This window comes from Terrapene carolina, unplaced genomic scaffold (assembly GCF_002925995.2).
Source record: "Terrapene carolina triunguis isolate 2854851 unplaced genomic scaffold, T_m_triunguis-2.0 Scaffold166, whole genome shotgun sequence".
Classification (NCBI taxonomy): Eukaryota; Metazoa; Chordata; order Testudines; family Emydidae; genus Terrapene; species Terrapene triunguis.
Window position 1 is genome coordinate 2,220,758 of NW_020664517.1, and position 26,323 is coordinate 2,247,080.

The 26,323-nt window shown below is 51.6% G+C and overlaps 1 protein-coding gene across 1 annotated transcript in view; it reads right to left on the reverse strand.

Annotated features, from left to right (window-relative positions):
- The window catches only part of LOC113406944 (hydrocephalus-inducing protein homolog), a 359,446-nt gene that overhangs the window by 60,482 nt on the left and 272,641 nt on the right, over positions 1-26,323 (reverse strand). Inside the window, 18 exon segments of the mRNA XM_029912029.1 lie at positions 1,590-1,794; positions 2,497-2,617; positions 2,992-3,230; positions 5,099-5,267; positions 6,625-6,724; positions 7,348-7,447; positions 8,635-8,833; positions 11,045-11,217; positions 11,320-11,479; positions 13,086-13,205; positions 14,784-14,966; positions 16,922-17,115; positions 18,205-18,432; positions 19,816-20,490; positions 21,713-21,905; positions 23,131-23,272; positions 25,326-25,509; positions 25,945-26,071. Coding sequence (XP_029767889.1) covers positions 1,590-1,794; positions 2,497-2,617; positions 2,992-3,230; positions 5,099-5,267; positions 6,625-6,724; positions 7,348-7,447; positions 8,635-8,833; positions 11,045-11,217; positions 11,320-11,479; positions 13,086-13,205; positions 14,784-14,966; positions 16,922-17,115; positions 18,205-18,432; positions 19,816-20,490; positions 21,713-21,905; positions 23,131-23,272; positions 25,326-25,509; positions 25,945-26,071 — 3,512 coding nt within the window.

Consider the following 26,323-nt stretch of genomic DNA (forward strand, 5'->3'; position numbering starts at 1 on the left):
AAGGCATGTGCCTCTATCACCTGCATTTGTCTACCCCGCAGCCACTCAGTGTGGCACTCTGTCCCACATTAGTGGTGGCTGGGCCACTCTGAGAGGGGTCGATGAGCCCACTACAGTCTGAGCCAACATTTATTTCCAGCAATAGCAGCTCAGACTTTCAGAACCAGAGAGCCCAGGTTCAATTCCCACTGCCAATAACCCCCCCAGGGGTGTGGGGTTACACCAGTGGCAAAGTTCACAAAGCCCAGCTCTCCAGGCTGTATTCCTGTATGGAAGGGCCTTCACCGGGGACAAAACTATCAGGAGGAGAGAACATTCGTTGTACACAAAAACGGTAACTGACATCACAGGAACATTTCTGTGCTTTCCCTGCTGTCATGGCTCTCTGGGCAACCTGGCACTGCACTGCCCCCTAAACAGGCCTGATCTGGCCCTTGAGGTTAGCATGATGCATTCTTCCACTGACCCCAGGGTAGAACTGCTCCCTAACGCCCTGGCCCGATTTACAGCGGGTCAGACCCTGAAGCCCTTATCCGTTCCTTTGACTTGGACACATTTTGCTCGAGTGAGGATGGAGCACAGCTGAAGCACACACTTCAGGGTTTGGCCCAGAATCTATTCCTCAGGCCAACTCTTTTCTCATGATCCCTCATGGCAAAAAAGCAACAGCGACTGAGGAATGGCAAAGCAGATATGCTGCAGGCCTCTCCGTCAGCCTATCCAGCCCTTCCAGACGCCAGCCTCTCTCGGGAAGGAAGGGGATAGAAGGCCCAATCCAAAGCCCCCGGAATTCAGTGAGAGACTTTCCACTGACTTCAGCTGGGCTTGGATCAGGCCCAGAAGGAGCTGTGCAAGCCCGTGCTGAGAAACGCTATCTACTCAGCTCCTGCTGGAGCTCTGCATTGGTGACTGTTGCGACACCAGGCTTTGAAAGGGTGACCCAAGCTGGGGGCAGTGCAGAGGAGGAGGCTGCAAGATTTGCCCTGTGGAGTTTGGGAGAGTAGGAATGTCCAGTCTAGAGAAAGGGAGGCCAACCAGCTGTGGACGAGACCAAAGGGGAACGGAGAATGATTGTTCTCTCTCGTCAGCCAGGACTGAGCCAGAAGCAAGCAGGGGAAAACACAGTGAAACATTAGGAAATACCCGATACCTCTGTGACAGCTAAATAACTGTACAGGCTGTCAGGGGTCACTGGCCCTTCCCCTTACTGACCTGGTGGATCAGATCGCTGGTTCGTCAGCTTCTGCCTCCTACCTCCAGCAGTTGCCAGCTGATGCCTCAAAAGAAAACAGTCCTCCCTGCTCCATACAGCACACCTAGGCTGGACACCAGGGAGGGGGAATGCCTTCCTGAGCCTGCCTGCAGTGGTCAGTTTACACTCTGAAGCATGAGAGTTGGTTACCTGCTATCCCATAATGTGCTGCCAAATCCAGCAAGGAATGGAGGCAGGCAGTGGAGATTTTCAAGATGAGCCATCTTCTCTCTCAAGGGGGGTGTCAGGGATAATGCCACCCCGCTCCATATGCTCCTTGGGGAAGAGGGAGTGGACGCAGTGATTCAGCCAGTGGCTGTACAGAACATGTCTATACCTGGTAGGCATGACTCAGCAATCAAGGTGTATGGGATGCCTCCCGGATTATCGTCAGGGTCCCTGTCGGTGATGTCAATGGCCAGGTATTCCTCACACTTTCCCACTGGCTCTGCTAAACAATCAACTGTGATGATCTGCTGGCCTCCTGCAGGGATGGATCCAAATCCAGGATACACTGTGAACATGCCTAGAGTGAAGCGAGCCTGCAAAAGAATCCAGGGAAAGCCTGCCTCAGATATCCTGCCAGTTAACAGTCCCAGGAGAGGAGCATTCCACTCCCTTCATTTCTCCCTGCTTCCCTACAGCCAGTCATGACCACTGCACATTCCCTGGGGCCGCTAGGACATGGAACGAACTCTCAGTACTCCAACAGCCTCCTAAAGAGGATGCACAAAGCATTGGGCTGTCAGTTTAATGGTCATGTCATGTGCACACAGCCAAGTTCAGGAACCTACCTCAGTCCCCCTGCCCTAGGCGGCAGGGGAAGCACCAGAAACCTTCTGGTCAGCGTAAGAGTGATGTTGCCAAACTGTAGAAGAAGCAGCATCTGATCCTCCCTGGTCAAAGGAAGGGGGATTGGGAAGTAAAGGGAGGGGAAAACAGCAAGGATCCTGATTTCTGGTGGGGAGCAAAACAAAAAGGAGAAATATCTTCCTGGAAAAGTAGGAGGGAGGAAGGAGAGTAGAAAGGTTGGGGGAGAGAAAGGGGAAAGCACGTGAGAAAGAAAATCACCCAGAGTAAGAACATCACCTCTGGAGCAGACATACCGTGAATGACAACAGCACATGCTCTGATCTAGCTGCCCAGGCAGGGTCACCCCTGGGGGAGCGGAAGAACTCAGACTGGAGAAGGGCCCTAGCAGACACTGCAGCGGATGTGAGGAGCGGGTTGGAACATGCACCCACCTGCGCAACAAGGTTGATGTCCTTCTGAAGAGATTCCGTGCGCTTGCTTTGTTTGCCAATAGGAGGGATTTTGCTTAAGGTCTCGCTGTCACGGGAACGGGAGTGCTTGATGTGAGATGGTCTGGAAGGAACAGCAGAAATACATCATGCTGGGGTCTCCACTGTGTCCAATCCCGTCCTGGGTTTGACTGTCCCAGGGCTGGGCTTGCCCTAGGAAGGGGCACACCCATTCTGAGCAAGTGCCAAATTGAATACACACACGAGCATGCCTGGCTGAAGGCCATTAACAACAACACTGGTCACGTATGCAATCTCTCATCCATAAATCCCAGCACTTTACAAAGAAGGGCACTAATAAGCCCTATCTCTTCTATAGCACTTGTCATCAGCAGAGCTCAAAGTGCTTTACAATGGAAGTCAGTGTCATCACCCCCATTTTATAGATGGGGAAATTGAGGCACAGAGTCGTCAGCATTCGCTGGTGCTTTCTCTTACCCCTTTTTTGGTAGGATGGGCAGATCTCGTATTAGCTTGCCGATGAAGTATTTGAAATCAAGAGCACCTTTGTTCTCCAGAGTGAAGCTGCAGGTCTTCCGGGTGCTGTTCATCATGGAGCCAAAGTTGACGAGCGAGGCTGGGGAAATGCTGTACTTGGTGAACAAAGAATTCACTGACACTTTCACTGGAATGCTGGCAATGGTCTCGCCTCCTTCACAGACATTGGGCTCAATCACCTGGGCAGAGGAGGGTGGATTGGCAAGTGGAGTTTAGAGGACTCTGCTGGTCTGTCTCATAAATCCACAGAGTTGCTGCCTACAGCCCGGGAGCCATGGTCCCCCCCGCTTGTGTCAGTTCCCTGGTGACTTGAAGGCCTTTGTCGTTCCTAAGATTACCCTTGCAAAGACTTGGCAGAAGTCCCTAGGAGCTTTCATGGATTCACAGATTCCAAGGCCAGAAGGGACCACGGGGATCACGTTGCCTGACCTCCTGTGTAGCACAGGCCAGAGAACTTCCCCCCAATAATCCTAGAGCAGAGCTTTGAGAAGAACAGCCAGGCTTGATTTAACGATCGTCAGGATAGAGAATCCACCACGAACGACCCTTGGTAAATTGTTCCAGTGGTTAATTACCCTCCCTGTTAAAAATGTACACCTTATTTCCAGTCTGAATTTGTCTAGCTTCAACTTCCAGCCACTGGATCATGTTAGACCTTTTGTCTGCAGAGCCCATTATCAAACATTTGTTCCCTGTGTAGATACTTATGATCTGTGATCACGTCACCCTCAACCTTCTCTTTGTTAAACTAAATCGATTGAGCTCTTTTAGTCTATCGCTATAAGGCAGCTTTTCTAATGCTTTAAGCATTCTCATGGCTCTTCTCTGAATCCTCTCTAATTTACCAACATCCTTCTTGAGTTGTGGGCACCAGAACTGGACACAGGATTCCAGCAGTGGTCACACCAATGCCAAATACAGAGGTAAAATAACCTCTCTAATCCAATTTGAGATTCCTCTGTTCATGCATCCCAGAATCGCATTAGCTCTTTTGGGCAGACCGTTACATTGGGAGCTCACGTTCAGCTGATTATACCCACTATCCCCAAATCTTTTTCAGGGTCGCGGCTTTCCAGGGTCGAATCCCCCATCCTATAAATATGACCTACATTCTTTGTTCCTAAATGAATACATTTAGCTCTATTAAAATTCTATTTTTCCTTGCACCCAGCCTACCAAGCAATCTAGATCACTTTTGAATCAGTGACCTGACCTCTTCATTATTTTCCACTTTTTTCCACCCAGTTTTTGTGTCATCTGCAAACTTCATCAGTGATGATTTTATGTTTTCTTCCAGGTCACTGATAAAATGTTAAATAGCACAGAGCCAAGAACTGATCACTGCAGGGCCCCACTGCAAGCATATCCACTTGATGATGATTCTCCATTTGCAATTACATTTTGAGACCTATAACCTAGCCAGTCTGAATCCACTGATCGTATGCTAGGTTCATTTTATATCATTCTAGTTTCCCCACCGCCAACACTCTTGCACTATTTCCCACTGGAGAACGCTTGAAGTGGAGTCCCTGGGTGTGAACTTTCATACAGTCAGCCATCCTGAACCATCCTTCTTACCGAAACCTATGATGGAGCAGCTGCGAATGCTTCTCTACTCCAGTCACTGGGTCAGTACTATTCCTTGCAGTGACTCCTGCTGAAAGGGGCTTAGAGTGAAATCTTCTATGCTCCTGCATTATTCTTCTTATAGGGACTTCTTGGCTAGGAAAGGCTAAACCTGGAGCAGCCTTGAGCTTTAAGGTCAGGCTCCTTAATTCCAATCCTAGGAGAAGCTAGGCCTGGAGAGGCCAGGACTGCTGGCTCTTTAAATACCTATTCCAAAGCTAGAGGTGGATGCTCATCCCTGTTTCGGGAACATCATGAAAGGCTTTGACAAATACCTGGATGGTAGCACTGGATCCCTCAGTTAACCAGTGCATCCCCACTTGTGTGTGACAAGGAATAGACACAGCACACAGGGCGCCATCAGCTGGCTGTCAGAGCCATCCCAGCTTGGCCTGTGCCAAGGTCTTTACAGACATCTCACCTGGCAGTACAGGATAGGCTTATCTTCAATTTTCATTTCCTTCTTGGAGCGAAAGGTGATCTGGATCTGAGCGGGGCGGTCAACAGCAGCTAAAGTCCCCTTCTGGGGCTGGATGTTGAAGACAGAGTTCAAATGTGGCATGTTGGCTTCAGGGCATTCTAGAGTGAAGCTGAAGGATGGAGACAAAACAAAGACTCGTTGTGAATTGGCCTGTTCAGTTAAGGACACTAGAGCCCGTCGCATAGCCAGGAACCCAGTTAAGAGCCTCTGCACAAAACACTTAGGAATGTGAAAAGGGCCATTAAGATCTCACTCAGCTTTGTTCAAGAGATTCCAGATGGAAATTAAAACTGTGGACTTTAGCTTGATTTACTTCCAAGGCCAGATTTTCAAAGGGTCTGAGTTTTCTGTATGCACCTGTCTGTGCATGTAATCTGCATTTTCATGCCTAACTTCCTCGTTTGTAGGATGCAGAATGTGCCTATGCTTTGCAAAATAGAAGTTCTTAAAAAAAAACACCACCTGACACCTTGTGATGGGGTGTACCAGACCCTCTGAGGCCCCCTGCTGGAGGCCTCATGGCCCTGACACATCCTGCCCCAAAAAGGGCAGTGGAGAGAGTTCTCCAAGCTGCCTAGAGTGGCTAGGGTGATCAGATGTCCCGATTTTATAGGGACAGTCCCGATATTTGGGGCTTTGTCTTATATAGGTGCCAATTACCCCCCACCCCGTCCCGATTTCTCACCCTTGCTATCTAGTCACGCTAAGAGTGGCCGTGTGGGGCACAGCCAATCAGGGCCCAGCAGCCTAGTATAAGAAGAGCTGCAGGCCAGAGGGAGTTCAGTTCCTTGCTGGAGCTGTCGGAGCGTGGATGGGGTGTGGCCGGCTGATGGAGCTGCAGAACCCCAGACAGGGGCGAGCAAGGAGGAGCCCTGAACTGTTGCTGGGACTCCATCAGGACAAGGCCCTGAGGTAAGGGTGAAGGCACCGTGGGGAAAAGACCCAGGGAATTAGAGCAGCGGTGTGACATAGTTAAAGGGACACAGCAGATGGCTGCGATCTATAGGGTCCCTGGGCTGGGACCCGGAGTAGTGGGTGGGCCCAAGCCCCCCCCGAACCCTCAATAGCCACTGGGGGAAGTGGCCTGGCCATTGAGGCACCCCAGAGGGGGAACTGAACTGTAGTGCCCAGCGGGAGAGCTGCAGCCAGAAGGCCCAAGAGAGTGAGTGCAGGCACATGCACTCAGCCATAGGGGCGCTCACCATTGAAATCTGTACAGCCATGCCCACTGGAGAATGATTTACATTTTGTTGTGTTTCTTCTTCAGTTGTCACGCTGTGTAACATACAGTTGTTGGTGTGTTGAATATTTGAAAATGGTGACCTCTGAGCTTTGCTACTTACCCTGATTGTGATCTAGTCATTCCAGGAAGAGGTTATATCAAGGGGAATAACGGAACGAAAGACTGGACTGATGGGGACATCAAATGCTTATACATCACACCGCTGAAATAGTTAGTCGTTTACCTGTATCCAATCTCATATTTTCCTTTGTTCTTCAGGGACACCATTTGCCTAGCTTCATCCAATACTCTAATGACCCCAAAATCCAAACCACCATCTGTACCTGAAGAGAAAGCCACAAGTGGGAGGAGAGATGGTGATGAATACTCAGGTCTTGCATGAAACACCCCTGCAAATCACAAGATTTGAATCTCCAGAAAGTCAAAGTCCTCCAGAGAAAGTCTTCTCAACATTACCCCGGGATGCTTCACTGCCCTTTTTGTTCTGTGGAGAAGAACTGCATGGCTTAGTGCTAAACATCGTTGTTTTCATTTCCTTGCAGTGCTACATGCCTAAAAGTATATGTCCTCTCAGTCTGTGAGCAGTGCAGACGTGCCACTTGCTGGCTTAGATAGCCTACATGTCAGAAAGCTGGAAATGGTTTTGTACGGGCTTATTGTGATGGTTTCCAACTCAACAAATAAAATAAATTGCATACAAAAGCTACTTTAACAGAAGGTTATGGTGAAGTCAAGCACTCAAAAGTTAGGAATTAAGGTGACCTTAATTCACCCCCTTGGTGTGTATATATCATGCTACAGTCTATAACGACATGGTCACTGACTATTTGGTCTACTGGACGCTGGCCTCATACAGTTATACATCTGGACCCTGTGCCTAATGAGGGCAACCTTAATTCTTACTGATCCGGCCAGGCCATCCTGAGTGTGGGGGACAAAGACTGACCTCTGGGGAAGCTGATGTCCAGAGCAACGTCATAGGACTCGGCAAGGATTTGGATGTTTTCGTACTGAACAATCCCCAGGATGTTTTCCATGTCTGAAACCTTAGGCAACAAGAAACAGCCGTCACTCAGCGCACCTCTGACCTCTGCTGATGAACATAACATGAGTTCTTCATCCTGCCAATGACACCCACCTCCTCCTTTGCCATCAGATTCCAGCATCAGCAGCAATCCAGCTGCAAGGCATTTCCTACCCTGCTAACCTCCTGGGCTGTCCCAAAAGGATTCTGCTGCTGTGTGAAACTTCAGCCTAGTTCTCCACCCTTCCAGCAGGAGACACTCACTACTAATGATGCTGTTTATGGTTACCAGCATAGTTTGCAATAAGAGACGTTCCTAACAACTCCCAGCTAAGCTCACGCCGAGGCAGCCTTTCTGGACATCAGCCCAGCCGCAATGTAGGAGGTAGGAAAGGGACTCCCGCATTGTGCCTTTTCCTGTGATTCGTTGCTACTTAAATTTCAAAACCAAGCTTGTATCCGGCAGGGCCCTGCAATGGGAAGTGGCAGAGGCTGTGCAGGAACCCTAGAGTGACTCCTGATGTATCCAGTGGGACTAGCCAATGCCAAATGGAGAGCACCATGTCAGCAACCCTGAATCAGCCCAGTCACTGCTCCCTTGACCTGAACCAACCTGCCTCGGTGGGGGCGGGGGGGTGGATTTGTTGTTGGACGGCTCTATCATCAGGCTTTAGCCCCAGATGACTGGTGGGAACTGGGGCTGCCCCAGACTGAGGGGCAGAGTTGTTGGCGAGACCAGACTCCGGTCCAGCTGGGCTAGCCCACTGGGGATTTGTGAGACTCACATGCTCCAGGATACACTGGAATATTTTGATTCAAATAAAGAAGAGCAACAGAAACATTGACAAACATGGCCATTTGTCCAGCGGCCTGCAGATGCTACCTCCCCAGCCCATAACCCCTCGCTTACCCAGCAGTGCCTCCCTGGTTACGTCATCTCCAGGACCTTACCCTTCTACAAGCTGGTCCCTTGGAGAAAGGCCACAGGCCAGAGCTGGCGTGGGGAGGGGAGCTGGAGAAGTGCTCCTTGCCGGTAGAAAGCTGTGTCATTCACAACACCTGCTCACCACCGTCCCACCCATCTCACCTGCCATTGGTGGTAACTGCCAAGTACAAACCTTAGTGCCAAGCCTCACCAATGCCCTCCAAAGTGTCGGAAGGCAGGGCTGCTGGGTTTGTAGGTGCTGGGGAGGGAAGGGTCTGCCTCACCTCCAGTCGGATGACCTTCTTAATGTTGAGAGCTTTTGTAGCCTTAAAATGCAGCTGCAGGCAGTACTCCGAGCGGGGACCGATGATGCCCTGGTCTTGTGAGACAGAGAAATCATCCCCCAAGTTCTCCAGGCCGCTGAGCCGCCAGGCTACAGGCATCGGGGAGGTGTTTCTCAAGAAAAGCATCTTGGTGTCCTTTCTAAAAGGAGAGGAAGACACTCAGCTGTTGCTGCCAAAGCAGCCATTTTAGTTTTGCATTTGAATGGGGCCCAGGCCGATCCAGTCTCATGTGGCCTATTAAGTCACACAGATCCAGCTGGACCCACAGGGTTTAACCATATTCAGTTCTTTCTTACTTTGCGTGTGCCAGAATCTTAAATTCAAGTTTTGGGGAGAATCACAGAGTTTTAGTTACAATGAACTCAAGCAAAATAAGAACTTAAGTAGCAGATCAACATCTGACAGGCTTGGATCACTTTAACTAGCTCCATTCCTGCACATGGGAGTGGGGGCACTTGGGGTCATTCTGATGGACCAGCATGAGTGTGGGTCACATCCAGAGCCCCAGTTAGGAACAGGTGCTTCAGAGAGTATTCGTCGGTATTCCTGGGAGGACAGTGAATGAGAAGCGGATTGATGCAAGCATCTGGATCCTAGGCACGTGAATGGGACGTCGCCATTTGGGTTCTATGTAGTCTACGTCTATGTAATCCTGCCTCAGCACAGGAGGATGGATTAAATGACCTCTCGAGGTCCCTTCCACCCCTATATTTCTATGATTTCTCTGTCTGTTTTACTGTGACATTTAATCACTTGAACTTATGGGATTTAGAGTTAGAAGCTTAAAATAAGGACTCGTTCAGTCGTAGGAAGGTGGAGGGGCGGATTTGCTGAGGAGACATGGGACGACAAGTTGCGTTCAATGAGTCAACATGCTCCAGTCCTGGCTAGTGAGCAGGAAAACAGCCCTGCCTCCAGGGTGACCTGCAATGGATGTAAAGGAGAAGACAGAACGGAGCCCGACTGCTCGCTGTCTGGTCTGTTAGATGCTGCAAGCCTAGAGGCGGGCTGGGAGAAGGTGGAGGAGCTGAGCACTGAGCTACAGAAACCCAGACAAGCGAAGACGGGTCCCTTCTGTTCCCTGTGACATGCGCCTCACTGGAGGAAGGGTGCTAAAGGACAGGAAACCGGCAGGCGCACTGCAGTCTCACTGGAAAATAAGGGGCTAAAACACAGGAGTAATCCCTTGGGAGCTGCAGCATGGAGCGTATTGGTGCAGCCAATGCACAGACTTGTGAAAAGCCCCAATATCACCGACTGCTTAAAGAGTCCAGCCCAAAGAACAGGGTAATAATTTGGGGCCTAAACATGGGTGTAGTTTGGGGGGTGCAGCGGGGCCACTCCCCCCCATTTCTGCGAGCATCGAGCTGCTCCTCATCCCGCAGGCCAGGCAGAGCAAGCCGGGCAGCCTGGCCAGAGTGGGGAGCAGGGTGGAGCAGATTCTCCAGGTTGCTACCTTGATGCCTCCTGGGGCCTATTGTTCACCTGTTTCCTGTACAACCATGGTGGGGGGAGGGGAGGGGGATGGACCGGGAGGAGGGGGATGCAGGGAAGAGACAGTGGGGAAGGGGGGGATAGGGCAGGAGAAAGAGAAGGAGATGTGGGAGTCGGGGGAGGGGGATGAGGTGGGGAGGGGAAGAGAAGATGTCGGGGAGGGAGCCCAGCATGTGGCATCCCCTCAGCTGCAGCCCCAGCCCCAGCCCCAGCCGGGAGTCACCAGAGCAGCTGCAGCGGCTGGTGCCAGAGTGGCTGCAGCTCCCATGCTCAGGTCACCACAGCAGACAGCAGCAGCTGGGGCTCCCCCATTAAGCAGCCCGGAATGTGCAGCCCAGGTAGCACTCCAAGTGAGGGGAGAGACCCAGAGCCAGGGAACAGGCCTCAGCATGCGCGCCCGCGCACTGGCCCCCCAGTACAGCCGTCAGATGAGGCAGTAATGGCAGGCAGGGTGCCGTGAAGAGCCCTCGCCCCGAGCATACAGCTACAGTGCAGTGGGGAGGTGTGGTTCCCAGCCTGGGGACACAGACACGTGCTAGCTCTGCTCTAGCTACTGCCTACAAATAGCAGTGGGGCCCAAGCAGCACAAACGAACCCTGCCCGACCCCCTGGGTGACCAGTTCATGCTGCTGGATTCAGCATGCTAACTTGAGGAGAGTTAGAGCACGGATGTCCACCAGTGCTGGGAATTACGCCTCCCAGCTGCAGTGTACACATACCCGGAGGGAATGAGGAAAGAAACTGGAGATAAAAGGCAAGCCCTTGAGTCAAAATAAGCAACTTGAAAAAACCAAACGAGGCCTGGCCTGAGGAGCAGGCTCCAGACTATGTTCTGACCGCCCTTCGGAATCCCAACCTGTGCAGCAGCAGCTTCTCAAAATGCAACTGCTTGCGGTCGAGCTCCAGTTCGGGACGCACCCCTTGGCAGCAGATTCTGAAGACCACTGGCTCTGGATTCTCTTTAATGCAGCAGACGATGCTGTCATCAAATATGCCAGGTGCGGTGGGGTACGCCCATATGCTCAGCTCCTGGCACGGCACCCCAGAGAAGGAGAGAGAGAACAGGGCATCACTCAGAGGGGAAAATGGCTCCCAAATCTCGCGAGACTGCGATACCTGTTTGTCTCCTACCTGCTTCTCACTGGGTTTCAGCATCATGGTGGGAGGATCCAAGAGGTATGTATTTGCCTTGATGTCATGCTGGAAGCAGAAAAACACTTCCGCTTCCAAAGGGGATGCGTTGAGGATGGTTATCTTCTCGGAGTTGTTGGGGTATCGGAGGGCCTTGTATCTGCAAATGAAATGCACTGTAGAAGAGACAGCGGGCCCGAGAAAGTGCTGCACCTTCGCCCTTTTTATGCCACAGATACAGCACCTCCTTTCATGCATCTGTACACGCACCATATCCTGTTTTAAAAACAGCCTTATAAAATAGCCCCATCGTAATCATCATTGGTATAAGAAACATCATAGAATGGAGGGTTACTTCCTTGTAACCGAGTCCTGTGAGTGACCCCTGCAGCGTCACGCTAGTGGGATCAACTGACTCTATAGAGGCCACTCGCAGGAGAAGTGCCAAAAATCAATCTGGCTTGTGGCTTTTTTTGTTTTTGTTTTGCTTCTTTATGAGGAATAAATAAGGTCTGATAGGCTTTTAAAAATTGTTTAAAACTAGTTCACTTTTTCTGCTTGGTTTTCACCTGAGAAATACCAGGAGATTTCTTGTGTTCCCTGTTTTGCTGGATGTTTCAGGTGTGTGTTTGCACCTTAACTGAAAGGGGTGGGACAGGAAATGCTGGATCCTAGAGAAAGGCATCCTGTTCTCCAAAGTATGAAATAGGCTTTGGTGTTAAATGGTTAAGAAACAAAAGAAAAGCACAGCATGTTAAAATAATCACACTACAAATCCCCTTTGGCTCTCACTTGCTTAGATATCAATTGCATGGGACAACAAACCACCACTACTTCTCCAGTCATCCATAGAGTTCCCAAGCAGAAAAGAACTGACTTTTTAATGTTAAAAACAACAACAAGACAGCATTAATCACCCTCCCCGCCCCGTAACAGCACCAACTAAAAACCTCGGTCCAGGCTCTCGGCTGAGGATGCACAGCGCTGGCAAAAGCAGCCAAGTGGGCATGTGCTCTGCTGCCGTAACAACGTCAGCAGCAAAAGTAAAACTTTCTAGCATAGCTAGAACCTCCAAAACAAACTACCACCACCACCAAGGAAGGGCAGGAAGCCAATGTTTATTCCTCGGCAGGTCACCTTTCAAAAAAAAGCCTCCAACACTGTGGGCCAAATCTGACATGCTGACTAATCACATTGTTCATGACCAATAATGTGTGTCTATTACAACACACCCAGCTCTTGGTATCAGTAGATCTCAAAGTGCTTTACCAAGGGAGTCAGTGTATCCCCATTACACGGATGTAGAACCCCAGGCCCAGAGAGGGGACGTGATTTGCCCACAGTCACTCAGCAAAGCAGCATCAGAGCTGGGAAAAGAACCCTGGTCTCCTGAGTGCCAGCCCCGTGTGCTATCCACTAGGTCACACTACCTCCCTGTGCTCTCACTAGAGCTGCTTTGCCTGAGTAAGGGTTTGTCCCACAGACAGGAATCTCTCATTATCAAAACATGTACATGCCTTGCTGAGTAATCATGGGAGCTCATGAATGTCCTCCCTCTTCTTTCCCCCACTCCTCTCTTTGTCTCTGTCTATGACTCTTGCCAGTCCCCACCTGCATTTAGATTGCAAACCCTTGGGGGCAGGGGCAGCATCTCCGCTAGTTAACATGCATTGCCTAGCACTCTTTGGGCCATTCAGAATACTAAGGCGTCATTCATAACATGCAGCAGTGCTAGGAGACTAGACTCTTGCTCCTTTTGTTGGTACCTGTCTCTCGACTTTCCACAGAGCAAGGGGCCGAAGTGGAACACCCCTGAGCTCATCACGTACTGTTTGAAGATGATGTCGTCAGGCTTCGCACTCTTCCTCCGGTGGGGAAATACCACCCTATAGGAGAGAAGCAGACTAGTGTGAGGAGCTGCAGGAGCTAACAAGCCTGTAGCTAGAGATAGCCAGATAAATTTCGGTGAAACGTTCTCTCGTCTTAATCTGCCGATGCAATGACATCAAAACGTTGTGTGGTTTCCTGCCAGCTTACCCACCCAACTCCTCAGCAGCCCTGGCTTCCACATGGCCTGCCCTAGAGCTGAGTCTTCATTCTTTGTCACCAACAATTTGGAGACGTTTGGTTTTCAGTTCAAATCAGAACAAAATCAAACTTCAAGCTATCAAAAATCCTCCACAAAACAGACTTCCCAGGTCACCTGTAACCCTTAGCGCCCTCAGGAAGAGCAGAATCAAGCCCAGCATCCTGTGCTCAGGCATAGAGGATGATATTAAACCTTCTATCCTCCCTCCCTGCCCTACCAGCATAAGGCCAAGCCTCTTTCCTGCTCCAGTTCTATCCCGCATCTCGCTGAGAAGAGATACCACACTCCTCCCACGCAACAAGTATTGTTACAAACTGACATTGCCTGGAGGCTCGTGCTGAATGTACTCAAGGCCAGAAAGCAGACTCTTTCCTGTGCAAACGTGACCACAAATCCACCACTTGTCCCATGCAAGGTTCATCCATTCCTATATACAGTAAAACTCTCCTGACTTTGCGTTTCTGTTCCCTGCCCCTGTGCCCTAAGTACTCAGCTGGTGATTGGGATTCATCAGAAGTGATGTAGAAAGAGTGGTGCAGGTTGGATTCCCTTGAACTTCATCTAAGCAGGAGACCAGTTACAATATGGGTGTGCTCTGAAGCTGGGAGAACATGGTTAAAAGAGGAGTGTAGGAGGCAGCTAGAGAAGAAGGCTGGTTAGGACAGTGGTTACACTGACTAGGGCCTCAGAGACCTGGGTTCAACGCTAGACTCTGCCCTTGACTTCCATATGTAAAACGGGGAAATAGCAGTGCCCTGCTGCACACGAATGTTGTGAGGATAGATCCATCAAAGAATGTGAGGTGCCCAGATACTGGGAGGGTCACATAAGTAGCTACTTGTTTTCCCCAGACCATATTTAAAGCCCAGACAGCTCAAGGCTTCAGCCCTGTAATGTGGATGTGTTTGGGTCTCACCTACCCTTATTGTAACCAGCTCCCCCCGACTCAGTTACTCTCAGACTCCACGACTTACACCGCCCACCGACAGGCCAGGGAGATCAACACCGAGGAGCTGGAACGCGGTGTAAATTAAAGCTGGGGTGTCCCACTTGAACTGGCCTAGTCTCTTCTCCTCCAATTTTGTGCTTTACTTCCTACTCTCCTGCCCTCTGGCCCCTTGACATGTGAGTTACAACAACGAAGAGGACGTCTCTGCTGCAGGCGGGGTGTGACATACGCGAGCGAACCAGCTCAGGTACTGGTGGCAGTGATGCTGGTCACCTGAGTGATCACCCAGGGCCCTGGGTGAGCTGCCACAGCTTCCCCACTGTCAGAGTCTAGAGGCTGGAAGGTGGTGTCAGATTCAGCAGCTCAGGCTCCCTCTAGCCCTCAGAAGAGCAGCCCAGCAGCTTTACCAGGCACACAGGTACTGACCTGGGGTCCTGGCTGATGGTAGGGTAAGTGCAGGTGCCTCTGCAGTAAAGCTGGTACTGCCGGCGCGTGCCCAGGATCTCGAAGTTCAGGGTCTGATCAAACTGCCCTGCCACGGTGGAGGAGAAGTGTATCTTCATGACAACCTCTCCGTTAGCAGGCACCGTCCAACGGAAGCTGCTCAGCCTGGCGGTGAGAGAGAGAACACCCGACAGGACGAGACTGAGAAAGCTGGGGTAACTTGTAGAACATAAAATCCCAGGAACCCTGCCAGACTGGCTTCTGGGTCAGGACCTGGCACGCAACAAGAATGTGGACACTCCAGTGTCTCGCCTGTTAGAGCAGAACATGGCACCGTATGTGTGACTGCGGTACTGGATTCCTACCATGTGCTCTACATGCACAGCCCCTGAAGCCTAGCCAGAGCCTGCTGCTAGTGCAGAGTGTGGCTGCTCCCTTGCTCAGTGCCAGTAGCGCTATTATACTAGTGGTTCTCTGACAATGGCTTCCTCTTTGCTTCCGAGAGAAAGTCAAGGGGTTCACTTTGAATCCTGATCCCTGTGAAGCTTGGATGAGAGGCCAACTCTTCCCATGACCCACTGGAGGCCTGGCATTGGGACCTTAGCAATTTGCTCTCACAGCCAGTCTGACAGTCTGCGTTGGCTGATCTACAGGGTGTGCCACAAGGTCCATCTTCTCTGAGGCACTGCCCAGACGGGCGGGAACTGGGCAGGTTGGCAGGAGGTGAAGAACAGTTGTTTTCAGTATCTTGGTTTATTTCAGAAGAGCCAAGGGAGAAGAATGTGTTAACCCAGGACGTCTGATTAACCTCCCCAATCCATGCAGGAAGAATGCCCCTGCACTGGAGCAGAGTGTGGTGCTGGCCCTTTGTCCCCAGGAAGGGGAATGCCCAGTGAACAGGAGATTCCATCGGAACAGCAGTGCCACTGTGAGTGATCTGCTCCGATGAGGCGCTGAGAGGAGGCACTGTCTGTGCTGAGTATAGGGAGTGGGCCTGCTTGCCTGTACACATGGGCCAGCCTTGTCACCGGCATGGGAGTGAAGAGATTATACTCTTTCTGCCTCTGTCACAGCTAAGGCGGGAGCCACAGACTGATCCAGCATGAGAATGAGACATACACAGAGTAGGGCTGCCAACTTTCTACTCACACAAAACCGAACACCCTCACCCTGCCCCCGCTCACTCCATCCGCCCCTCCCTCTGCCCACCCTCACTCACTCGCTCATTTTCACCAGGCTGGCTCAGGGGTTGGGGTTCGGAAGGGGGTGAAAGCTCCGGCTGGGGGTGCTGATTCCAGGGTGAGGCCAGAAATGAGGGGTTCAGGGGGCTCCGGGCTGGGACAGGGGGTTGGGGTGCAGGTGTGTGTGAGGGCTCTGGCTGGGGGTGCAGGCTCTGGAGTCAGGGGCGGCTCTACGTTTTTTGCCGCCCCAGAAATGAGGGGTTCGGAGGGTGGGAGGGGGATCAGGGCTGGGGCAGGGGGTTGGGGCGTGGGAGGGGGTCAGGGTGCAGGCTTCGGGCAGCGCTCACCTCAAGCAGCTCCTGGAAGCAGTGGCATGTCCCTGCTCCAGCTCCTACACGGAGGTGCGGCCAGGCAGCTCTGTTCACTGCCCCATCCGCAGGTTCCCAGCCCTTGGATGCTGCGGGGGCGGCGTTTGGGCCGGGGCAGCGTGTGGAGCCCCCTGGCTGCACCTACGTATAGGAGCCAGAGGGGGACATGCCGCTGCTTCCAGGAGCTGTGTGGAGCCAGGGCAGGCAGGGAGCCTGCCTTAGCCCCACTGCGCTGCCGACCGGACTTTCAATGGCCCGGTCAGCAGTGCTGACCGGAGCTGCCAGGGTCTCTTTTTGACTGGGCGTTCCGGTCAAAAACCAGATCCCTGGCTACCCTAAGAAAGAGCCCTAAGCACCTCCCTGCTACATGGAATCATCCACTGTCTCCTTTGAGCAGCACCCACTGCTGTTCAGTACGCCTCGGAGACATGTCCTGAGTGAGCAGAGTGGCCTGGTGGGACCCCTAAAAATCCCCAAGGCAGAAGGAACATCACCAGCCTCCAGTCTCTATGGCTCGTACTAATCAGGCTCCCTGCTAGAATGCATCAGGCTAAGCTGCTTGGTTACTCACCTGAGGATCTTTTCTTGGGATTGGTCCCCAATCAAGTTGCTTTGATCCAGCTCTGACAGTGGTGCCAGTGCTCCGGGGCCTGGCCCCTGAAGACCCTTCTTGCGGCCTGTGCTGCGCTTATCCTTCTGAGCCTCACGGCTGGGCTCTGCTTTGTCCTTCTTCAGTCTGCCTCTGGTTGGGGTGATCTGTTCTTCCTGTAACCCAGTGCGAGGGCAGGAAAAGACAGTCAGAAATAGCTCAGGAGACCCCAAAGGAGAGGCAGCAAAGTACTCTACCAAGGTGCAATAGTGCCTAGCCAAGAGCAACGGCGCTGAGACGAAAGAAAGGCCAAGAACGGAGGCTTGTGCCCACTCATGTTTAAGCAGCAGGAGTCCATGCTTAGGGTCACCGTGTGCCTTAGCCCTACGTCCCTGAGGTAAGGCCTCCAGCGTGTTCAACAGGACAGATAACAAGTAATGAGCATCCACCTGCACTGGCTTAATGGCTTCTGTCTGCGTAGGATTTAGATCCTTTGTTGTTGTTGTTTTTTATTTCATCAAGGAAATCTCTCCTTGTGAAACGCCTGTACAATTCTAACCACAACAATGGGGTCTGTTAGTTTGCTGCTTTTCATGCTTTATAACAGTCTTTCAAAGGCTTTTCTTCCCCTTCTTTGCTGACTGACATTGATTTTCCCCTGTGCTTTGAATTGAGCTGCACTGAAAATGGGTCTTTATTTAAAGGAAAATTGGAAAGAGGGTGTTTTTTTAAAATCAGCTAAGGCCCAAGTTCAGGTTCACAAGCCAGCACGAACCCTCAAAGCAAACAAGGGAGCTGTGGTTCTTTAGAAGTTAGCAATGTCAGGGTCAGTGGGTGCTAACATGTTCACAAACATGCACATCCAACTGTGCATCTAATCTGCATGCACAATGACCATGACTCTGCCAGGGATCAGGAAAACTGCCGGTGTGACGGACCGGTTGGAAGTGCCACGGGCCAGCTGTGTGTGAAGTCATGGTAACAGTGTGTGCAAATCAGGTGCACAAGCACTCACACCTTTCAGAAAATGTAGGCGTTAATGTTTACTATTCTTTATTACCACAACACACAGGACCCCAGTCAGGGAGCAGGACCCCATTGTGCAGCGCACTATACAAACACAGAGACTGATGTCAGTCCAAATCTTCCTAGACACAGGACATGTCATTTCTCTGCTGCTAATTTCATTTTATGGTCAGGTCTTGCGGCTCACCAGCCTGATCATTCCCATCACCACGGGACCTTCTGCAAAGCAACATTTCCACTTAGCCCTGTACCTTCACCACAGGGACAGTGACAGAAGCATCTGCACTGCCCTCTGCATCCTTCTTTTCCTCATCCATATTTGTATCTTCGGGCACAACGAAGGTGAAGTGCTTGAGGGCTTCTCCTGCCACATGAGCTATCCGCTTCTCTGGGTAGGGAATCACGGAGAAAAAGGCGGTCGGAGGGATGGGTGGCCCTGAGGGACCGAGCCCCAAGCCGTCCAGGATCTAAGCCATGAGAGAAAGCCTTTCATTAATGCCTCATTCATCATTAATAAGGCTGCGAGTCTTTCGCAGAGGTCACGGAAGTCATGGATTCCGTGACTTTCTGGGACCTCTGTGATTTCTGCACTGGCCCATGCAGCTGATCCCAGGGCCGCCTCAGCTGCTCAGGTGGCCCCGGGCAGCTGGTCCCGGGTGCTGCCCTGGAGCAGCGGTCCAGGAGCAGCAGCAGTGCCCTGGGCCGCCCCCGCTCCAGCAGCAGCAGAGGCGGGGCCCCGAGCTGCCCCGCATCCCGGAGCAGCAGCAGCGGGGCCCTGAACCACCCCCAACCCAAAGGAGCAGCGACGGGGCCCCGAGCTGCCCCGCACCCCGGGGCCTCAGCGACGGGGCCCCAGGCCACCCCCCGCCCTGAGCAGCAGCGGTGGCATGCCAGAGGTCCCCCCGCCCCCTCAGAGCAGCAGCCACGGAGCCCCTTCCAGAATACCTAAGGTTTAGTCAGGCCTATTAATATAGTACAAGTCATGGACAGATCAGGGGCCAGGACTTTTTGTTTATTGTCCGTGAGCTGTCCATGACTTTTATTAAAAATACCCGTGACTAAATCATAGCCTTAATCATTAACCTCCACGTCTTTCCTCTACAGAGAGAAATGGAGTGTTAAACTGCCACCCAGGAGACAGGTGTGATAGTGGGTCCCTGCATAAGTGTAGTGGAAAAGCCCCAGAGCATGGCCAGCCTGTGGAAATCCTTCCTGCATGACTCTGGGAAGAAATCTTTCGCCTCGTCAATTACCTGGGAAGTTACAGATGTCAGCACTGTGGCCCCATGGCCCGCCTGGCTCTTGTGCCATTTGCCGCCAACTCAGTGGTGCTGATAACTCCATTAGAAGGGAGGAGCCAGGAGGGCAGGACCAGAGGAGAGGAGAGGAGAGAAAGCAGAGACACACAAAGGAAAGAGGATGGCAGGAGAATGAAAAAGGAGGAATAGGAAGAGGAGGAAAAGAAAATGGAAGTGGAAGAACAAAGACGGCGATAATACTGGATAACCCCACTTAGCACTTATTCAGTCTGAGGTGCTTCTCAGACATGCAGCGCTGAACCTTTATTAACAGTGGGAATCATCACCCCCAGTTTACAGGGAGGGAACCCAAGGCAGAAAGAGGCTGTGATTTGCCCAATCCTGCGAGGTGCTGAGCTCCCTCAACTCCCGCCACCTCTCAGCAGGTGCTCAGAACCTTGCAAAACTGAGCCCCCAGCTGCAGAGCCTGGAGCTAATGTATGTAACAAACAGCCATGCATTAGAGCTTGGCCACTGCAACCCTAGGCTGAGCGAGTGCTCCAGAGCCCAGTAACACGTGCTCTTGCTCACCATGTGAGACAGTGGTTTTACCTGCTCTACTTCCGGCAGCTTGCCACTCTCCAAGATCCTCTTCCCACTGGTGTCCTCTGAGTTCAGTACATGGAAATCCAAGCATGGCACCCCCACGTCTTTCTTTCCATCCTGGTCTTTGTCTGCTCCTTCTGCCCCTTCTCCCTCCAGCCCAGACACCTTAGAGTCCGCCAGTGCCTTTAGCTTTTCCAGGCGCTCCTTCTCAGCTCTCTCCTTTTCCAGCCGCTCTCTCTCGGCTCTCTCCTTCTCCAGTCTTTCCTGACGCTCCCTTTCCCTGTCCTTCCGGCCCTTGCGGCCAGACGGAGCCTGACGCTGATCTTCTGCTTCATGCTGGGTCTCCTCAAGGCCTGGGGGCGGCAGCTGGACACCCTGCACCCGGTCCCAGAGTGACAAAATCTGGACAATTTCCCTCTGTGCGGCCTCATAGACTTTAAACCTCTGTGTCAAGTTCTTCTCACTGTCACTTACCACCTCCTTTTCCGTTTCCTCCTGCTCCGGGATCGGGGGTGGCATCAGCCCGAGTGGCAGGACGTCTGGCAGAATGAGTTTGCTCCGCTTTTTCTTGTCCTCCTTGTCACATGCCACAGAATCTGGACGCTCTCTCACAGACACTTTCCTCTCCACCCCTTCGTTCAGCTTGAGGTCTGACCTATTGACAGTGGCGATACTGGCACCCTATGAGGTCAGGATTATGGAAAAGGAAGGGAACATTTGTAAGTACTAACTCATAGCTTGTAAGATTATATTTGTATTCCCGTAGTGCCAGGGCCGGCTCTGGCTTTTTTGCCACCCCAGGCAAAAAAGCCTCCGGCCCCCCCCCCCCGGGGGGGGGGGGAAGGAGGGTGGCCGGAGCCCCGGGGGGAGGGCGGCGAGCCCCAGCGGGGGCTCCCCTCTCCCCCCCGGGCGGCTGGGGGGAGGGCGCTGGGGGGGAGGGCGGCCAGAGCGCCGGGGGGAGGGCAGCGAGCCCGGCCGTGGCCCCGCTCTCCCCGGCGGCCGGAGCGCCGCGCCGCCCCCCTCCAGGTGCCGCCCCAAGCACAAGCTTGGTGGGCTGGTGCCTGGAGCCGGCCCTGCGTAGTGCCTAGAAGCCATGGGCATGGACCAGGACTTCATTGTGCTAGGCACTGCACAGACACAGAACAAAGAGATGGGCCCTGTCCCGAAGAGATTCCAATCTAGCTGATTTGATACAGAACCTTCCCACAACAAGTGTGCAAGGGCTATCACATCCCCTGCACGATGATCTCCTCAGCGTTTCTTAATGGGAAGGCTACTGCGTTGTCCTGTATCTGAGTTCGAGATGCCAGCAATGAGGGTAGTGGTTTGGACAAGCCCAGGTTTCAGACAAAATTACTCTCTCCTGCAGGAGACTTCAATGAAGTCAATGGGACGAGTGTGTGCCCTGCACCTCTGACAATCAGGCTCTAGTGAATGTACAGACCTGGCAGCATACCCTGAATGTAAAGACCATGGCGGGAAGCTGAGGGCTGTCCAGTGCTTCCAGCCCAAAGCTGTATGAATCTATGGCTTGCCACGAAGAGCAGATCAGATGTCACCATGCAAAATGAGAAGAAAGGTCAACTCCAACACACCAGGGACTAAAAGCACATGCACTTTCTAGGTCAAAACCAACCAGTGCAATTGAACCTGGAAATGAACTAGAAGTCAGTGTGGTCTATAGAGACCAGGTGACCTATGTTTCAACGGGGAAACGCACTGAGCGAGCACGTGCCGTGCATGAGCTGAAGTTTCCCAACAGCCTTCAAGAACAGACCCATGTAATATATTCATCACTAGCTACTGATTCCCTGGCCTAGCAAATTACATATGATTGAACCTCCAGCTGCTATGGTGCTGGCTTGTGTCCCATGACAGGGTCAGGGCAGAGGCAGTCTTAAACACCTTTATTAGCAGAACCACATACCTGTTTGCCTCCCAGCTGGCTTTTCTTTCCCAAGGCCTCATCTTTGTCTTTTCCAGACTCTCTCTTCCACCGCTTGGTCTTCTTCCTCATCTCTTCTTCCTCTCGCAAGCGCTCCAATTCCTGCTGGTGCCTCTTTTCCTCGAGCTCTCGAGCCAACTTCTCCAGCTCCCTTCAGCAAAGCAGACAGAAAACTCACTCAGCATAAACTCTCAGCTCTGCTGCAGCCCTGGGAAATCTCTGCTCTTAGAACACCAGTCTGAGCTTGAGGTCTTGCTCCATAGTTCTCAGGCCAAAAGGGACCATCCGATCATCTAGTCTCACCTCCTGTATTCTGCAGAGCTTCCAGGTCAATAATGCAGCCCTTCACTTGGAAGCCCACACAATATATAACTGAGCTCACGTCAATTTAAAAACAAACACATTGATTTTTCTTCTTCTTTCTGGGGAAACAAAATTTGGCCTCAACTGAGGAAAGCACTCAAGTATGTACCTAACTTTAAGCATGACCGTAAGTCCCACTGACTTAAATGGGACTTAAATACATGCTTAAAGTTAACCATATGCATAAGCGCCCCTACTGAATAAGGTTGATTATCTGAATCAGAACCTAATTCTCTATCTCACACCCCTTTGGCTACAGTTAATATTTATGGCCAGTGCCACTACGCATATTAAGTCAATGAGGGGGGTACTATGCAAATAGCATTGTAAGGACTTATCTACTGTGAAATAATAGCAAAACTGAGCCAGTATAGTTCAAATGTGATTTTCAAGGAATAGGAGGAGCTTTTTGTGTCTCTAGAAGAGTTACAGTTGAATTTTCAGTGTTGTCCTTAATTTAGGGTTGTTAAAGTACAATAATATGTAGTTTTATGCAGCACTTCTCAAAGTGCTTCACACAGGAATGTCAGTATCATTATCACTATTTTACAGATGGAGAAACTGAGGCACAGAGAGGGGAAGTCACTTGCCAAGGTCACCCAGCAGCAGAGCCAAGACTAGAACTCAGGTCTCCCAAGTCCCAATCCAGCACACTATCCTCTGGCCACCAACCTACACAATGGGTAAAAGCAGGGGAGTCATTTGGTCCTTACGAGTCTCCGACTATGTGAGAGCAGAGGCTCCGTCACCTCCTGTGAGCTACTCCTCCCACTTCCTGAACCACTGAGGAGAAACAGAACTTCCTGCTGCTGCTTCTGAGCTACTCTTCCCGCCATCCCACTCACCCCTGCTCAGAACCACGACTCCTGCTTGATAAAACCAGACAAACCCACTGAAAAGTGGGTAGTGCCAGTGCACGGTGCAGGAAAAGAAACAACAGGCAAGCCCAGAAGTGTCCCAGGTGGAGGTTGGCGCAACACTCCCAGGCAGCTGTCCAGGGACAGTTCACACACCTCTTCTTCCGCTCCCGTAGCGCTTGGAGCAGTTCATTATCAAACTGAATTTTCTGCTCCTCAGTGAGAGCGTCGTACTCTTCCTCATCCATCTCCTGGAGACGAGCCTTTTCCCTCGCAATGGCGTCTTTCTGTTCCTGTTCTGTCATGCAGCCAAACAGAGAAATGCACCGGCTGAAATCATAGCTCAGGGCTCAGGACAGGCCCTCCTGCTGGTGCCAGCTGGTGTGTGTCCCTGCTCCGATTAGCAGGCACTGAGTTAGGTGCTGGAGGCAGGGGGTCTCGTACGTCTACACTGAAGTGTAAGCCCAGAGCTTGAACTCAGGCTTTACCCTCTTCCGTCCACACACAAATCATGCTAAACCAGGGCTCAGACCCAGACTCCCAGGACCCCATGGGGGTCGAGGGTCCGAGCCTGAGTCAAGCTGGGACCCAGGGTTCAAGCCCTCTTGCTTCGCAGCACAGATGCAGCCCCACTGGACTCGTGCTTTGGGAATCCGCCAATAGTATCCCACAATCCCATGGGCCGACTCTCTGTGACCTCTGGACTGTCAAGTTTCCCCACACTGCACCACGAGCAAAGGGCCCGAGTGGCCACGTTTTGGAGAGCGCTAGGAAGTCTGGGAGATGGGGGCTGGACTGGAGCCTGCATAATGCAGTGTAGGGGCCCAGGGTTCAACAATTCCTACCCTGGGGTTACACATGGGTGTAGCTGCTCAAGCTCTAGGTTAACACCCCCTGGGTCTGCTGACTCGAATTCTGCCAGCCCTGGGCTTGCACTCAGTGTAGACAGATCCTGTGAGTCCTACAATGCTGGCCCCACTGTATTTTGTGCATTGTGAAGCTGGATCCCGGGGCAGCTTTGGCTCTAAAACTACAGGTGCTATGGGAGGGAGGGCAGCAGGTTCTACCCATATAACTATGTGAATGGGCTGTCCCAGGAGACCCAGCCTCAGCAGGAACCCAAAGAATCCATAGGAGAGTCAGACCTACTTGATGATCCTGATGCAAGCTGCATAGCTACCCCCAAAACAGAGCCAGAGCTCAGATTCATCCCAGGCACCTGGACTGTGCCGATCTCTTCCATGAGAATTTCTCTTCCCCATTCCAACTGCCAGTGTCCTCAGCACACTAGGGGGCTGTGAGTATACGCCCCTAAAAACAGCTCCCCTGTTAGGCTTAGCAGCCCTTTGACTCCTGGAAGCCAGTCCACCTACACCCTGTTTCCCTGCCAGTCTCTCAGCCAGGCCTGTGCTGCTCCCCATTGGCTGCACTGCTGGCAGTGACCGCCCCGCATCTGCCCCGAGCTGCCAGGACAGCCTTCCACCGGTGAAGCTAGATTTTTTCTTTCAAACAAAGCTGTATCCCTTCTGTGTCTCTGCCCAAGGATAAAGCACCCTTTCGAGTGCTATTTAAAATCATGTGAATACAGGTGTGAAAAGCTGCAGTAACTTGTGTGAAATGACCAAAAAGGGGGGTCCTGGTTGTTAGCTTGTATTGCTGCCTAGATATGGTGATAGGCACTCTAGAAATTAGGACTGGTCGAAAAATTTCTGTTGAAACTGTTCTTCAGTGGAAAACTGGGTTTAGGACTAACCAAAACATTCTGAGAAAAGTGTCTGCTTTCTGCAGGAAAAAGTGTCTGCTTTCTGCAGGAAATTTCAATTTTGTCAAAAACCCAAATGCCCAAAAATGGAACTATTTCAGTTTGTATATTCTGCCACAGTGCTTCATGGGAGTTGTAGCTTGGTTACCTTGTGTCCCCATTTGCCTTTAAGGGACAGGATTCTGAACTGGACTGCATCTCCCATTACACACCACATCCAGGGATACCCATGATGCACTGCCTCCCGTCTCCAAAAGGAGAGATTGTGATGCATCACGGGAGATGAAGTCTGACAGGGACCCTGGCCTATAAACGAGAATAGGAGCACGAGGTACCTGAGCTACAACTCCCATGAGGCTCCATGGTAACACTTCCAAATTGAAATATTTTGGTATCTGAATTTTCACCCCGCAAAAATCAAAATTTTCTGTTGAAAATGCAGATGAAAATTTTTTTTGTTTTGGTGAAAATTTTCTGAGGTGGAAAAATCCCCCCGGTTTTCTGACAGCCAGTATTAGAAATGCCTAGACAGACACACAGACATGTAGAGGTGTGAGTGTCAGAGGGTTCACTGAAGAATCCTTCTCACCTTCCTGCTCTTTCTTGGCCTTCTCCCTAGCCTTCATGGCAGCATAATCCTGGAACAGGTTCACCATGTAAATGTAACGCCGGTTGTTGATTGCTTTGAGCAGGCAAAGGAGAGCAGAAGGCATATTGCGGGCAAAGAGTGTTTCTAGTCCATCAAACACCACGCCCTGATAGCAGTCACTCAGCTGTGAATGTGGAACACAAAGGGCATAAATCCATCCTAATGAGTACACAGTATTCTCATCAGCAAATAAAACTGTTCTGATGTAAAAACATATTAGCAAGCACTATCCCCAAATATCTGAAATAGTCACAGATTCCAAGGCCTGAAGGGACCACTCTGATCACCAAGCTCACCCACTGACTCCGCCACCAAGTTCAACATTTCTGGTTGAGCTAGAGCAGATCAACAGCACATCTCCACCTGTTTTGATTTTCTCTGCATATTTCTCTCTCTGTGCCCCTTACTGCCCTGGCCTGTCTCTCCATTGCCTTAACCTATCATTTAAATCAAACCTTGACAACACCACATTCCCCATCCCTTCGCACAAACATCCTCACCCGACACACCAAGCTTCATGACCAGCGTTTCCTTCTGCCCAGGGGAGCACCTGCCATACCTGCATCCTCTCGGAAAGGATCTCCACCAGTAACTCCTCGGGAAGCATGCAGCTCATCAGGCCTGATTCTCCTGCCATGCTGGCACTGATGCTGAGCCGTCGCTGGATAGGAGCACTGGGAATAGGGCTGGGAGGAACCTGCAGCATTCACCACCCCAAGGGAAAACATGCTTCAGAAAAACCCGTACAATTCCTCTGGAGACTAAACTCATTTCTTCTGCCCATCACATCAGCCCCTTCACCCCACCAGCTCAGACTGCTGTCACATGCTAATGGTGCAAAGTAGCCCAGAAGTCATAGGACTGGAAGGCTCCTCAGGAGGTCATCAAGCTCAGCCTTCTGTGCGGAGGCAGGACCAAGGAAAACTTAGACCAGCCCT